This window comes from Carassius carassius, chromosome 2 (assembly GCF_963082965.1).
Source record: "Carassius carassius chromosome 2, fCarCar2.1, whole genome shotgun sequence".
Lineage (NCBI taxonomy): Eukaryota > Metazoa > Chordata > Actinopteri > Cypriniformes > Cyprinidae > Carassius > Carassius carassius.
Genome location: NC_081756.1, coordinates 43,765,246 through 43,780,544, shown reverse-complemented (window position 1 = coordinate 43,780,544; position 15,299 = coordinate 43,765,246). Strand labels below are relative to the sequence as shown.

Here is a 15,299-nt window from a genome sequence, read left to right as displayed (position 1 = left end):
GCCTATCCCTACTCAAAATCACTTATCACTAGTCGGCTGTCTGACTAGATCATTGAATATGTGTTTTTACAAAAATCATTGTAATTTTCACTGTAAAATACTGTAAAAATGAAACAGAAAAAAAATGCTAGTTGGTTATTGTCAAGTTTCCTTACTAATTACAGGGACTCTAAAAGAACTAACACAAAATTACATATACATAAAATAAAAGCAAATTAGTTGATAATTTTGCAGAATGACATCAAAAGAATTTCAGCCGATAAAATTTTTGGATTTCAAGAGTAAAGCCTTTTATGTCTACTTTTTTATATGGGCCACAACAGACACGCAAAACAACCCAGGAGTCAAAATAACCTGCATAAAAAAACGGCCCATTAACCACATTCAATTCACCGAAAATGCCAATCAAGTCTGTTTCTCTAATTTGTCCCGGAACCCCACTGACAGACGCATCCACTTGTTTTGACAGTTGCAACGGCCCTTGTTAATGGTTGATTGAGTGAGCAGGTCACAGTTCACGGTGTGATGGCTTTGGTACTAGGACCCAGTGACAGCTGCAGAGCTGAAAGACGAGACTATACAAAGACTCTGCGCTCAATCTGCTGCCTTCAGTGTCATGCCAAACTTTATAAAAGCCCAAACACTGCCTTTCAGAGTTCTACTCCGATACTACAGATACTACACTCAAAAAAAAAAAAAAAAGGCTTACATTTCCAAAACATGTACCATATTTTCCGGAAAACAAGACCAGTTTTTTTATCATCTGAAAAGTGCTGAGACTTGTATTCCAAAACAACTTATATCATGCACTTAATGCCAAGCACACAAAACTTGGATTCATGCTGAACCACACGCCAGTAGTTTTGCTTTAAATAACCTGTTTACTGTTTACACTGTAAAAAATTATTTTGCAGTTTAATTGTTTCAATTATTTTTTTGTAGTTTACACACAGTTCAGTTTCTGAGTTTGTTCATTCAACTTAACATTTTACATTTTCACTGTCTCAACTAGTTTGTAAATTGACAGAACTAGAGATTTGCCCCTCAACTTAAAAAATGTGTTGATAACAATGTCATGTTCCCAATATCACTTATCGTTGGAACTTATGAAGACCATTGCAGACAGAAGACGTTCGTCTTCCATCTTGGTGAGCTACAAAGTCTACAAACTTGTTAAGTAAATTTTTGTATATATTAGTTTTGGGGATGCACCGGTTGACCGGCCATAAATCGGAACCAGACGTTTTTTGCTTAAAATACGTGATTAGCAATCGGACGGTTTTTGGTCTTTTTTCGTCTGATTTTTACGGAAGTGCGCCCGCGTGCACAGACTACATTGTAATCATTCGCTATCATGTTATTTGTGTGGAAGTATTTCGAAATCTGTGGGCAGGACACGGGCAGCCGTTCACTGGCTCGAAGTACAGAGCTACATGTCTAAGGCACAGATAGCAGGAAGCAAACAGCTGACTGCACAAAATAAGAGTCCCTTTCCTGCGCGCACTGAAGCTGCGTGAGCGTACTGTACCTGTTCACGCCCTGCACACGCGGAGGCCGTGAACAGATGTTCAGCTCAACTTCTCGCGTGTTGGATGAGAAACGAAAACTGACTAAACTGTGACAAAACTGAAGGTTTTTTTTCTTTTTTTTTTTTTTTGTAAATTAGAACTAGCATACACGTTTGAGAAGCCAGAAGTAAACGTCAGTTCTGCATTAGGATGATTATTTTTATTTTACCTTAAAATTACATCGACTTAATTTGATTTTAAAATCACCTGCTGTGCACACTGAAAAAAAGTGTTTCATTCATCCAATTAAAAAATTTAGATTAATGATTCACATCTATATTTTTTTACTTGAGACAATAGTTATTTATTTTTCATTGGCTCAAGTAAAAAAATATAGATGTGAATCATTACCCAAATTTTTTTTTTCTAATTGGATGAATGAAACACTGTGCATCTTTGTTTTATTCGCACCGATCGGTGCACACCGATCACATCGGTATCGGAATCAGCTAGTTTGCTTGTAAAAAATCGGTATCGGAATCGGCTATGAAAAATCATGATCGTGCATCCCTAATTGGTTTAAATAAATATTATAATAAAAATTCTCTCATGTGGTACTGAGCTGAACTTATCTACTTTAGAGAACAATAAAAATACAGTTTGATATTATTTAAGCACAGTGTATTACTTGAGTCCAGAAAAATCGTATTTTCTTACAATAACTTCACCGTTCTGTAACAGATTATGAGCACAAAAACCAAAAACCTCCCAAACAAACAATCTTGAGGTCTTCATTTGAAGAGTTACTGAATCAATATGCTTGTATAGCATCAAGTCTAAACTTTGCTGTCAGTGATTTATGTACAAATCTGATTTGTCTACAATTTGTGTTCATCAGCTTGTAATACGTATTACATGTGTAACAATGTGGCCCGTGACACTGTGCTTTTTTCTTGTTGTCTCTGCCCGTGGTCTGGAGGACTGTGAAACATTACTCCTGAGGCTATGATGGAGATCGCTGTTGAGTAAACATGCAACCGGACACCCTAAACAGCTGCCAAAGCTGACCTCTGGTCAATCTCTGCACTCTCAGACAGGTCAGCAACCCCAGCACTGCACACCAGCTCTCTACTGGTCACACTCTCAGGTGATTTTGTCATTACAATTTCCTGTTGGATCTATATTGGCTCACATATTACTTCCTCTGTACAAATCATAGCAAACCGTAATAGAAAATTCAGGATTGTTTGAGTGACTGTACAAAATTATATTCATGAATGCAAAAAATCCTGTTCTTAGTTCTTTTTGAGTTAAAATACCTTCATTTAAAACAATATTATTTAATGTGAGGCAAAATTGTATGTTACGATTTCTTTTCAAAGAATTATCTTAAAAATAAACTATAAAAGTATGCAGTTCCATTAACGGTTTGAAATATTCACCTTAAAAAAATATATATATTTCTATGGTTTATGTTAAAAAAGCAGCCAGTGACAAATCAGCTAATGTGACAAAAATGTAAGATACATATTAATTATTTAAATGGTCATATATAATGTTTACTTTATACATACTCCAAAATTAAGCAGCAAAAACATTTTTTATTACATTAATAAGAAGAAATGGTTGGGGACCAACTGTAAATATTAACTAACTATTAACTACAACTTTTGCCTCAATAAACTCCTAATTTGCTGCTTATTAATAGTTATAGGGTAGTTGTTAACTATGAGGAAGGATAAAAGGGATCTAAAATATAATTTTAATTTTTAATTTAATTCATTACATTTATATAGCGCTTTTCTAGGTACTCAAAGCGCTTTACATTGTGAGGGGGTATCTCCTCATCCACCACCAGTGTGCAGCATCCACCCACCTAAAATATGCAGAATAAGGCTTTATACGTACTATTAAACATCCAATATGCTAGTAATATGCATGCTAATATGCAACTAGTTCATAGTTAGACTTGGACCTTAAAATAAAGTGTTACAGAAAAAAGATTTATTGAGAACAAAATCAGAATATTAGAATGATTTCTGAAGGATAATTCATCAAAGAAATCAGGTATTTTATTTAGTTATAATATTTCACACTATTAGGTTTTTTTAACGGTTTCATCAAGATTCCCAACTTTTGAATGGTAGTGTAAATCAATTGTTGCTTCTGCATTTACTTATATAATGTAATGCAGAAAACCACAAAATAAGCCCTCTTTAGGGCTGTAAAAAAAAGTGAATTCCGAATATATGTCGAATGAAAAAAAAATCCACATTCGAATACAAAAACGTTGCATTCGAATTTTAGGTCTGCGTCAGCCGTCAGGCAGCCTTTTCAGTGGCACACAAAATGTGACGACGATGTAAATTATTTGCATTTTAACGCTTTAGTTAGTCTATCCAGATGAACCCACTAGATGTGGCGTTGCTACATTGTTCATTCAATATATTGCGGAAAAGGAGAGCATTAGTGTGGAGAAGATGCTGTTTACGTCAAAACTGAAACAAAGATTGTCATGTTATTTTATTACACTTTGAAGAAACATAATGCATAATATGCATAATATTTTGCTCAATGCACCCTCATGTGGCCTCAGTAGTCCAAAAGCTTTTTTCCCCCTAACTGAAATTATTCCTTTTTAATTGGAATATAATTCGAATTTTGATCATATTTAAGTAGAAAATTCGAATTTAGTTTTTCAGTCATTTCGACAGCCCTAGCCCTCTTTATATCAGGGAGCACTACTGAATCTTGCACTTGGACATTAAAAACTGGTCAGCCAAACCTATTTTCATGCTTTAATCCTGAACAGAGTGAAAGCAAGTTTGAGAGAAGAGGCTGCATATAGTGTTTCTGTGGCAGTGAGCGCCAAAATGCTTTTTGTAGTAGCAGCTTGAGAGGCTTTGCTGCCACTCCTAAACTTTACATTTGATTTGGCCGGAGGGGTCACATGACAGCTGCAAACGAATGCCCCGAGGGCCTTCTGCTTTCACTTGACACTGACAAGCTGTGAGAGACTCCGACACCGTGGAAATATTCCCTCTTTCCATGACATCATCCAGTCTGGAATGGAGGAAAGGGGGAGGACGGCAGGAGCAGGAGAGGAGGAGGAGGAGGTGGCACAGCTGGTGACAGCCGCAGTACCATCTGCTCCTGACTAATAGTTTATGCTGCTTTACTTACACTCCCACTACTCAACAACTAGTAAACGAATGGGAAGCCTGCTGCAGAGGCCCGCGAAGACTTTGGAGATTCCTGATTGACAATTATTCTCATCTTCTCCACCACTTCACTCTCATGTGATTCCTCAGAGCCCCTCCGTTTCACTTCTCACCTCCAGCGATCACCTCTGGGACGATCCAAGCACCCTGAGCGCTGAGGCTACATCGTAGGGAATTGGTCTTGTTACTTGTTATGTGTCTTAACCAGACGCAACTTGAAGTTACCAGCAACAAGTAATATCTCTGTCCACAGTAAAAGTGACATATTTCTACATATTTAACACAAAAACAATATTGCCAATCCATTTTACTTTAATAATGGGATATGTAATCAAAATGCGTGTTTATTTAAATGGAATGTGTAGACTTTTTACACCGATCTCACAGTAATTTGTACATATTTTAGTTGGTGGCTTATTCGCTTGAATGACCACACCTCTAAACCTACCCCTCAAAGAAATCATGCAAAATTATGATTTATAGAGCATATACATTTTATGAGCACGTGCGTTCTTTGGGATCGAACCCATGATCGCATGATTACATATAGTTGCATAATGCAATACTTTACCAACTGAGCTACACGAAACCGAGTACAAAACATTAATATGAAAACGTCCTGTTGCCAATAGGGGCACAACTGTAGTATACTCTTATTTCAGGGATTTGGACAAACGACCTCTACGAGGATATTGGTTCGAGGACAGGTTGGAAAAATAGGAGGGCTTGCTGACGTCAGTAAAAAAAAAAAACAGTTTCAGAATAAAGCAGATTACTACATTTTGACAAAAGATTATGAAAGAAACAATTCATGTACCAATTATAAAATTGTGTCCATCACTGATAAGGTAATAATTATTCATTGTGATGTTAAAATGTGACAATATTTTTTTTTAATAAATTAAATTAAATATGTAAACACTTATTTTAAAAAGTATATTTTATTGTAACAATATACCACTCATTAGGTCTGCACAAAATATGCAGATTTTTTTTTTTTTTTTAAAAATCAAACTGATTTCAAACTAATTTCAAATCAAATTGAAATTATTTTCTCTGGGACCACCCACTTCAACAAAAATTGGAAACCAAGGGATCCTAAGTGACAAACTGTTGTGATCAATGGCTGTAACTGCTTCGGACAAACCCTTAGATGACCATTAAAGAGATATAGCATGTGCAGCTGGTAAGGGCAATGTGTTATTTGGCATTTTATAAATACACCTTGCATTTCTCTCTCTACTCTTGAAACAGATAAACTGATTTTGCCCGTATCTTATAGGGAACAGTCTGAAAGAGCTCTTACCATACATCTTGCCCTCATCCGAGAGGATAATTTTGCGGCGTCCACAGGGCGGGTAGATAGCCAGTGCCTCCTGGAAGCTCTGCTCTATGTCAGGACTCCACACCCCTTCAGCATCATTGTCAATGGGCTTGTCTGCCGAGTCACTCATCCTCTCAATATCCTCGGCAGAGCTTTCACTGCCACTCCAGCTGTTGGGATCAATGGCGGCGGTTGGGACCTCCAAGCCGAAGCCTGGAGCAGACTAGGGTGAATCCTGGAAGTGACAATAAACAAAAACTAGTTGTGGTTACTCTCTCTGGAACAGATTTCTGTCATTGAGATATCAGGTGATACAATTGTTTGGTGGTAGGATCATGCTCAGTTCATGACACTGGTCGAGTTTAACATTTCCAACCATTCATAAAAACAGAGCCCAGTTTAAAATAGGTAGCCCTCTTTGGTGAATTCAGTGAATGACTTACTCATAGTTGTCTCTACACATTAAACTGGCATTAGACAACGAAGACAAAATTACACACTTCAGCTTTAACTACATAGCGACGCAACACTGAATTTGTTATTTTCCTTAAAAAGTCAAAGTGGGAATAACAAAATGAAGGTAGTGTTCCTTAAATTACTCTCCTTTGCTTTTAAGGATTTCTTTTTTGTATGCAGAATTATGACTATGAATTTTGAAGACATCCATCTAAGATTATTGTAACTGAAATCCAATTGCCTGAGGAAAATGTTTCTGACTAGAAGGATTAACCTTCAAACATTTCCTAAAACCACCTGGCATCTCCATAGAATTGCATAAAAACCATAAAACTCCTCTGTTGAAAGAAGAATATTAAACCCAACTGCCTGGTCTCGAGTTGCCCCTTCTTGTTAACATCCAGGGCAATCATATTCCTATGGAATTATATGGAAATAATGACCTAACATCTATTTTTGCAATGTAAAGTGTCCTGTAATGTGCTGTAACTTGAGCAACATACAATAGTGAAATCCAATTAAAAATAAACAGATAAAATTATAGAGGAAGTGGATAAACTTAAATGGCCTTACAAAAACTTATGTACCGTATTTTCCGGACTATAAGTCACACTTTTTTTCATAGTTTGGCTGGTCCTGCGACTTATAGTCAGGTGCGACTTATCAAAATTAATTTGACATGAACTGAGAGAAATGAACCGAGAGAAAACATTACCGTCTACAGCCACGAGAGGGCGCTCTATGCTGCTCAGTGCTCCTGTAGCCTACACAGAAAACACAGAGCGCCCTCTCGAGGCTGTAGACAGTAATGTTTTCTCTTGGTTCTTGGTTCTAAATAAATGCGACTTATAGTCCAGTGCGACTTATATATGTTTTTTTCTCATCGTGACGTATTTTTGGACTGATGCGACTTATACTCAGGTACAATATGAAGTCGTGGCCTAATGGTTAGAGAGTCAGACTCGCAATCGAAGGGTTGTGAGTGCGAGTCTCGGGCCGGCAGGAATTGTAGGTGGGGGGTGTGCATGTACAGTGCTCTCTCCACCTTCAATACCATGACTTAGGTGCAACTTTTTGATGTTGCTCCGTGATCTGATGCTTGAGGGGGCAGCTGCGCTGGATGACAGGGGACACTCTAAAACGCTTAACAATGCTTAATGTACTAAGACAGATATATTAACAGACCAAACTCACTAAAAATCATACTAATAAAGTATACTATCTATAAAAAAAATCAGATGAGCCCCGAGTATAAATGCAACTCGTTTAATAACACGTTAAGCCTTTTCCTCCCATAGAAAACCGTTATAAGAAAACGTTTAATGTGGCTTAATGTACTAAGACAGTGATTTTTAAAAACCAAACTCACTAAACATTATACTAATAAAGTAGTATACGATGTACAAAAAACAAAACAAAAAAACAGATGATCCCTGAATATGAATGCAAGTCGTTTAATAATAACACGTTAAGCCTTATGATGGTTTTCTATGAGAGGAAAAGGCTTAACGTGTTATTAAACACGTTGAATTCATATTCAGGGATCATCTGATTTTTTGTAGATAATATACTTTATTAATATGATGTTTAGTGAGTTTGGTCTGTTAATATCATTGTATTGTATTAAACCACGTTAAGCGTTTTAGAATGTCCCGATGACCTCAAATTAGATGTATTGCCGCGTCACAGGAACCTTTTTTGCAGCACATTTTGCATATCGGCTCATCTATATTCGCTGGCTCGTCCTTTTCATTGGGTTGAAAGCCAAAATGTTCCCAAACTGGCGACGTGACATTAGGTTTTGGGACGAGATCGAGCGTCTCCCATCGTTTCAGCCAGCCTATTCAAAACAAACAAAGCACCATAAAGCTACAAAGGCTCGCAAGAAAATTACAGTCGTAACCATATTGTATCATTAATTTATTTAACATTGAATGCAATAAGGCCACAGCCTCATAAAAAAAAAAAAAAAAAACTGAACACTGCGGTTGCCGCGGTTTCTGCGGTTGCTATCTTTCCTCTGCGGTTTGCTTGTCAATAGCGCGGTATTACAATATTGCGGTTATCGCGACAGCCCTACCGGGCGCCGCAGCATAAATGGCTGCCCACTGCTCCGGGTGTGTGTTCGAAGTGTGTGTGTGTTCACTGCTGTGTGTGTGCACTCTGGATGGGTTAAAATCAGAGCACGAATTCTGAGTATGGGTTACCATACTTGGCTGTATGTCATGTCACTTTCTTTCTTTTTTTTCTTTTCACTTTCTAGTCATTTGGCAGATCTTTTAATCCAAGTGTGCCTTTCTTAAGGGCATTTTTTTATAAAAGCAACTGAACAAGTGACTAATCTGACATATTTTAAAATGAAAATAAAGATTTTCAAGATCAAAAGAGTTTTGGCCACTACTCCAAATCACCCCACAAACCGCGATCATAAACCATGAGAATGCAATTTCCTTCTTAAAATGTTCAATTCTCCACCCAGCTTCACATGAACTGACGAGGATGTCCAACACTCAACAGTTCTGAGGACTTTAATTCTTAGAGACTTTCCCCCGTTACTCTGTGTGCCACTCCACCCCTTCCCCCACCCCCCCGACAGCTTCTTCTCTCCGTGCATGCTTCCATTCAGCCAGCACAAGCTGTTGTGATGTGGGACTAGCAGCATATGTTTCTTCTAGAATGTCAGTTCACGAGGGGGGAAGGGAGCAGGCTGTTGGGAAAAAAGGGGGGAAAACGGTCTGGGAGAGTGGAGGGAGCTTTTACTGAATTCCGTTTTTGTGTGCTGAATGCTGACACTGCAGAACAGACTCACAGACTGATGAGAGAGGAAAAAAGCCTCCCCTTTTTGACCACTAAATGGTTTGCTCCCCCCCCCCAACCTAACTGAATAATGAACTTCACTGGTAATCACTTCCAGCGCTGCTGCAAACATAATGTGGTTGTTCAGTGCAGTACCTCATCCTGGAACCGCTTTCTCCCCCAACTTTCAGATATACAAACTGTTTAAAGATGGCCAGTTTCAAGGGAACGCTCAGGAGCTCAGCGTAGATAAACATGTTTACCTCGGCTATTCTGGACGGGCTGACTCCCATATGCTAACAGAAAGCCTTCTTGAAAAATGGCTCCCATGGATCCCTCGGTCACGCGTGGCCTAGGGGGATCTAAGGCCAATGTTTCAACATGTCAGTTTCACCTGATGGAGTTTGATTTCCCTTTAGAAAAATACCAGTGACAAGAGGGTGTGATTTCGAAGTGACATGAGCAATCCTATCTCAACAGGTAGATTTCATGTGTGTTTTCCTCCCCCAACGTGCACCATGTTATTTTTTATGCCCCTATTTGGTCCTTCTTGTTTCCTGTTCCCTGATTTGCTCCTGTGTATTTAAAGTGTGCTCTGCCCCTCATTTCCTGTTCGGTATTGTATTTGTCAATGTGCTTCGTATGTGTCTGCCTGCCCTGTGTTTCCCTGAATTGGAAGATTAAAGACTGTGTTTTTGAGTTAACTCATGTATCTCCTCGTCTCCTTGTTCCTCCACAATCAGCTCTGACCACAGTCGAGAGATGGCTCTATCCCCAGACCAGCATCAAGATAGGGCTGCAGTTCCCACTTTCAGCCCATTATATTATATGCCCTTATTTGGTCCTTCATTTTTCCTGTTACCTGATTAGTTCTACAACCCAAATTCCGGAAAAGTTGGGACGTTTTTTAAATGTTAATAAAATGAAAACTAAAAGACTTTCAAATCACATGAGCCAATATTTTATTCACAATAGAACATAGATAACATAGCAAATGTTTAAACTGAGAAAGTTTACAATTTTATGTACAAAATGAGCTCATTTCAATTTTGATTTCTGCTACAGGTCTCAAAATACTTGGGACGGGGCATGTTTACCATGGTGTAGCATCTCCTTTTCTTTTCAAAACAGTTTGTAGACGTCTGGGCTAGAGCTGAAACAACGAATCGATTTAATCGGTAAAAATCGATTATTAAAATAGTTGTCAACTAATTTAGTCATCGATTCGTTGCTAAATAACTTTTATTTGCCGTAAGCGGCTCATTTCGTGCATATTTCAAATCTGCGGTGACCAAAGTGTGGCAGTAATGAGCCACCGGAGGTTTTACTCAGCCAGTACAGCAGGAGAAGTAGCGAATAGCCAATAGCTGGCCTCGTTTTATGTGACGTGCTTCCCGAACAGCGTCTCTGCAGCATTTAGCGGGATGTGGGAGACTGGGAGTACTTTACTTTGAGCCTTCAAAAAAGAAGAGTAACCTGTAAACTCTGCACTACTGAACTGTTTAAGGGGACGATCACATATCGCGTCTTTTGCGCGCTCAAGTTTGTTATTTCCAACACCGCACCGCATCGAGTTAAAAACATCTCAACTTTTCAAAATGCTGCAAGCGCATCGCGGGTCATGTGACAAGAACTAACCAATCAGCTTCATCCTTTCCCGTAACAACGTTAAAAGCTCAGTCAAGATGAAAGGAACAGCTGATCATAGTTGTATATGGATTTCCATTTTGAAATAAATTTAGTAGCAGAGCTACTGCAAGCGATTTTTTGAGCTGCAAATCCATTTATCCTTTGCTGAAATTTCCGCGTCTTCAAGGAGAGAGCACGTCATGGTTGCTTAGCAAAGGCAGACGCCTCAGGGGCGCTTCTGCACGAGCGCTTTGGAAAGGAGGAGAAAGCGGCGCGCCTAGCGTTTTCCACGCGTTTTTAGGCACGATATGTGAACGGCCCAGACTTTTATTTGTGCAGATTCTCCAGTACAATGTTGTTTGCAAATGTTTAGTCGTAAAAGCTGATAACATTGCTTTTTAACAGTTAACATTTAAAGCTTTACAAACATGTTCTGTGATCAGTTTGTCGTTTAACAGTTCAAAATTCAGTCGTGCAGCCTAATTATGACTGAATGAGAGAGGTAAATGTTTAAAGATATTTGAAATGCACTTTTTTTTCTAAGTATTCACTGCTCTTTTTCACACAGCAGGTTTTTTGTGTGTGACTGTCCAATTTTTTTTTTCTGGACAACCTTCTGATGGATTTTACTTTAAATTGTGAGTTCCATTCAGGTTTCATGCCACTGGCACTTTATTCGAAGGATTGTTTACAATTTCACAGCAAAAGCTATAAAGCTGTTTCCCAGTAAATAATAAAATACAATGCACTGCAATTTTATTCTGTTTTATCCTTATTCTTCGTGAAAATATGTTCTGAAAGATTCCTTAAGCTTCGTTCGGGATGTTAAACTACTTTAGGAGCTCTAAGGACTGCCATGGTGAAAACATTATTTTAAATCTTGTGAAATTTGCTAGAGTATGGGTCAGTGTTCTGATTGCAGAAGAGTTCGACAAAGGATTACTAACACAATAAAACAACTCCAGGTATATTTTTGATTAGGATATGACAGTGCAAAATGGTTAAAATCTCTTAAAAATCTATGCTGAAGGATAAAGACCATTTATTAATAATTTACTTGGGGGAAAAAATGGAAAAAACTAAAATATAAGTACATAAACCGATTAATCGATTAATCGTAAAAATAATCGACAGATTAATCGATTATCAAAATAATCGTTAGTTGCAGCCCTAGTCTGGGCATTGAGGCTATGAGTTGCTGGAGTTTTGCTGTTGGAATTTGGTCCCATTCTTTCCTTATATAGATTTCCAGCTGCTGAAGAGTTCGTGGTCGTCTTTGACGTATTTTTCGTTTAATGATGCGCCAAATGTTCTCTATAGGTGAAAGCACCCGGACTCTTCTACGACGAAGCCATGCTGTTGTTATAGCTGCAGTATGTGGTTTTGCATTGTCCTGCTGAAATAAACAAGGCCTTCCCTGAAATAGACGTTGTTTGGAGGGAAGCATATGTTTCTCTAAAACCTTTATATACCTTTCAGCATTCACAGAGCCTTCCAAAACATGCAAGCTGCTCATACCGTATGCACTTATGCACCCCCATACCATCAGAGATGCTGGCTTTTGAACTGAACGATGATAACATGCTGGAAGGTCTCCCTCCTCTTTAGCCCGGAGGACACGGCGTCTGTGATTTCCAACAAGAATGTCAAATTTGGACTCGTCTGACCATAAAACACTATTCCACTTTGAAATAGTCCATTTTAAATGAGCCTTGGCCCACAGGACACGACGGCGCTTCTGGACCATGTTCATATATGGCTTCCTTTTTGCATGATAGAGCTTTAGTTGGCATCTGCTGATGGCACGGCGGATTGTGTTTACCGACAGTGGTTTCTGAAAGTATTCCTGGGCCCATTTAGTAATGTCATTGACACAATCATGCCGATGAGTGATGCAGTGTCGTCTGAGAGCCCGAAGACCACGGGCATCCAATAAAGGTCTCCGGCCTTGTCCCTTACGCACAGAGATTTCTCCAGTTTCTCTGAATCTTTTGATGATGTTATGCACTGTAGATGATGAGATTTGCAAAGCCTTTGCAATTTGACGTTGAGGAACATTGTTTTTAAAGTTTTCCACAATTTTTTTACGCAGTCTTTCACAGATTGGAGAGCCTCTGCCCATCTTTACTTCTGAGAGACTCTGTTTCTCTAAGACAAAGCTTTTATAGCTAATCATGTTACAGACCTGATATCAATTAACTTAATTAATCACTAGATGTTCTCCCAGCTGAATCTTTTCAAAACTGCTTGCTTTTTTAGCCATTTGTTGCCCCCGTGCCAACTTTTTTGAGACCTGTAGCAGGCATTAAATTTTAAATGAGCTAATTAAGTGGATAAAAGTGTAAAATTTCTCAGTTTAAACATTTGCTGAGTTATCAATGTTCTATTGTGAATAAAATATTGGCTCATGTGATTTGAAATTCCTTTAGTTTTCATTTTATTAAAATTTAAAAAACGTCCCAACTTTTCCGGAATTCGGGTTGTATTAGTTCCAACTGTTTCATTAATTATGTTCATTTGCTCCTGTGTATTTAAAGTGTGTTCTGCCTTGTTTCCCATCCGGTATTGTATTCATCAATGTGCTAAGGTTGTGTCTACCTGCCCTGTGTTTCCAAAATTGGAAGATGTGTTTTGAACTGTGTTTTTGGGTTAACTTGTGTGTCTCTTTGCATCCTCGCTTCTCCACAGTAGCGGAATCATGACAATTAGCTGGACCAGCCAGAATTATTCCCAATTTGAAATACCAAGGAGATTTATTTGCAAGACTGGAAATATCTGCCTTTTTGGTTTTCCTTAAAAGGTTTTGCAATATTTGTGCTATCCATCCTTTAGTATGCAAGATAAAAAGTATTAGTGCATTGAAATTAGTATGCCAAAGTTTGGTGGATTATATACTTTGTTTTTACTCTGTAAAAAAATAAAAATAAATAAATATATATATATATATATATATATATATATATTTTTTTTTTTTTTAAGTTGTAATAAAACAAATATAATTAGAGTATGCGGTCATGCAAATTAAATAATTAATATTTGCTTTATTATTATTAATAAACAGCCAATATGCTAATAGTTATTAGTAATAGTTAATAGTGAGATTTATTTCTCTAAAGTACTCCTGAGTATGTTTTCTAGCTGACAATTTAATATAGGGGTCCAATTCTTAATATTAACTAGTTGCTTATTAGCATGCCTGTAATATAATGGCTGATTATTAGTGCTTATAAAGTACATATTCTGCATGACCATATTCTACATCCCTAATCCTAACCAATAACTAAACTTAAAAACTACCTTACAAACTATTAATGAGCTGCAAATTAGGAGTTTATTGAGGCAAAAGTCGTAGTTAATGGCAGGGCTCCAAACCGGTTCAAGGAACGAAAATGAAAACCGGAAATGGAAACGAAATCTAATTTTATAGTTCCGAACAGAATCGAAAATTTGAAATGGCCGATAACCGGTTAATAACGTTATTTTATCGTTCCATTTAATATTTGAAATTTGCTGTCAACCAATCACGAATTCCAGTAGACTCCGGCATATGCAAATATGACGCTGAAGTCAGCGAGTGAAATGTCCGCTCAGCTGAGAACTCATCATAGGGGAGCTCTCAATGACAATAAACCGCCTTCAGGGCCGGATTAAGAATAAATTAGGTCTCATGACGCAGCACAAAAAGGGCCGGTATTTCTTCCACCCGAACCGGTTTTGGAACCGTAATAATATCAGAGGAACGCAGAACAGAAACGTTAAAATATTGATTCTGCTCGGAGTGAACAGATTGATTTTTTTTCCATTTTCAAGCCCTGGTTAATAGTTTGTTAATAGTGAGAATTTTAACTAAAATTAAAGTGTGACTGTTTTCTAATACTATTTCAGCCTTTATTTCTGTATTCCTGTTTAATTCAGCGTTACTTGCTGTTTCTTTCTAATAATTTGTGAAATTTACTAGCAATTTCTAAATGAAAATTGTTTCTACACCTTTTTTTTGTGCATGCATGAGTTTCAGCTAATAATGGCAACAAACCATTGTGCAATGGATGAGGCAGCATCAGTGATGGTTCACTTTTGGCATTTTCCAATCTTACTTGACTCCATAGTTCATATTTCTAAAAACTGCAATGGCAGCTTCAGCCTTCCTCATCACTTTTTACACTTATGAACCAGGAAGCTGAGTAAGAATGAAATGTAGAGAATTTGGAAAGATGCTAACATGTAATGTTTACAGTACAAGACTGATTGCAAGATTACATTTTATGATGTGGCAATAATGTATGTCCCAATGCTGTATTGCAAACAATTTATTACTACATACTCACAGGCCAGAATAAAAGTACACACTGTACTTTTACTGAACTG

At 37.8% G+C, this 15,299-nt stretch overlaps 1 protein-coding gene across 6 annotated transcripts in view; it reads right to left on the bottom strand.

Moving 5' to 3' along the window:
• Window positions 1-15,299, bottom strand: part of LOC132110415 (transcriptional enhancer factor TEF-1-like) — a 78,606-nt gene that overhangs the window by 44,431 nt on the left and 18,876 nt on the right. For all 6 annotated transcript variants that reach the window (XM_059517030.1, XM_059517014.1, XM_059516997.1 and 3 more), the window contains one exon: window positions 6,036-6,288. In XM_059517030.1, coding sequence (XP_059373013.1) covers window positions 6,036-6,183 — 148 coding nt within the window. In that variant the 5' untranslated portion in view covers window positions 6,184-6,288. The remainder of the gene's footprint in view (window positions 1-6,035; window positions 6,289-15,299) is intronic.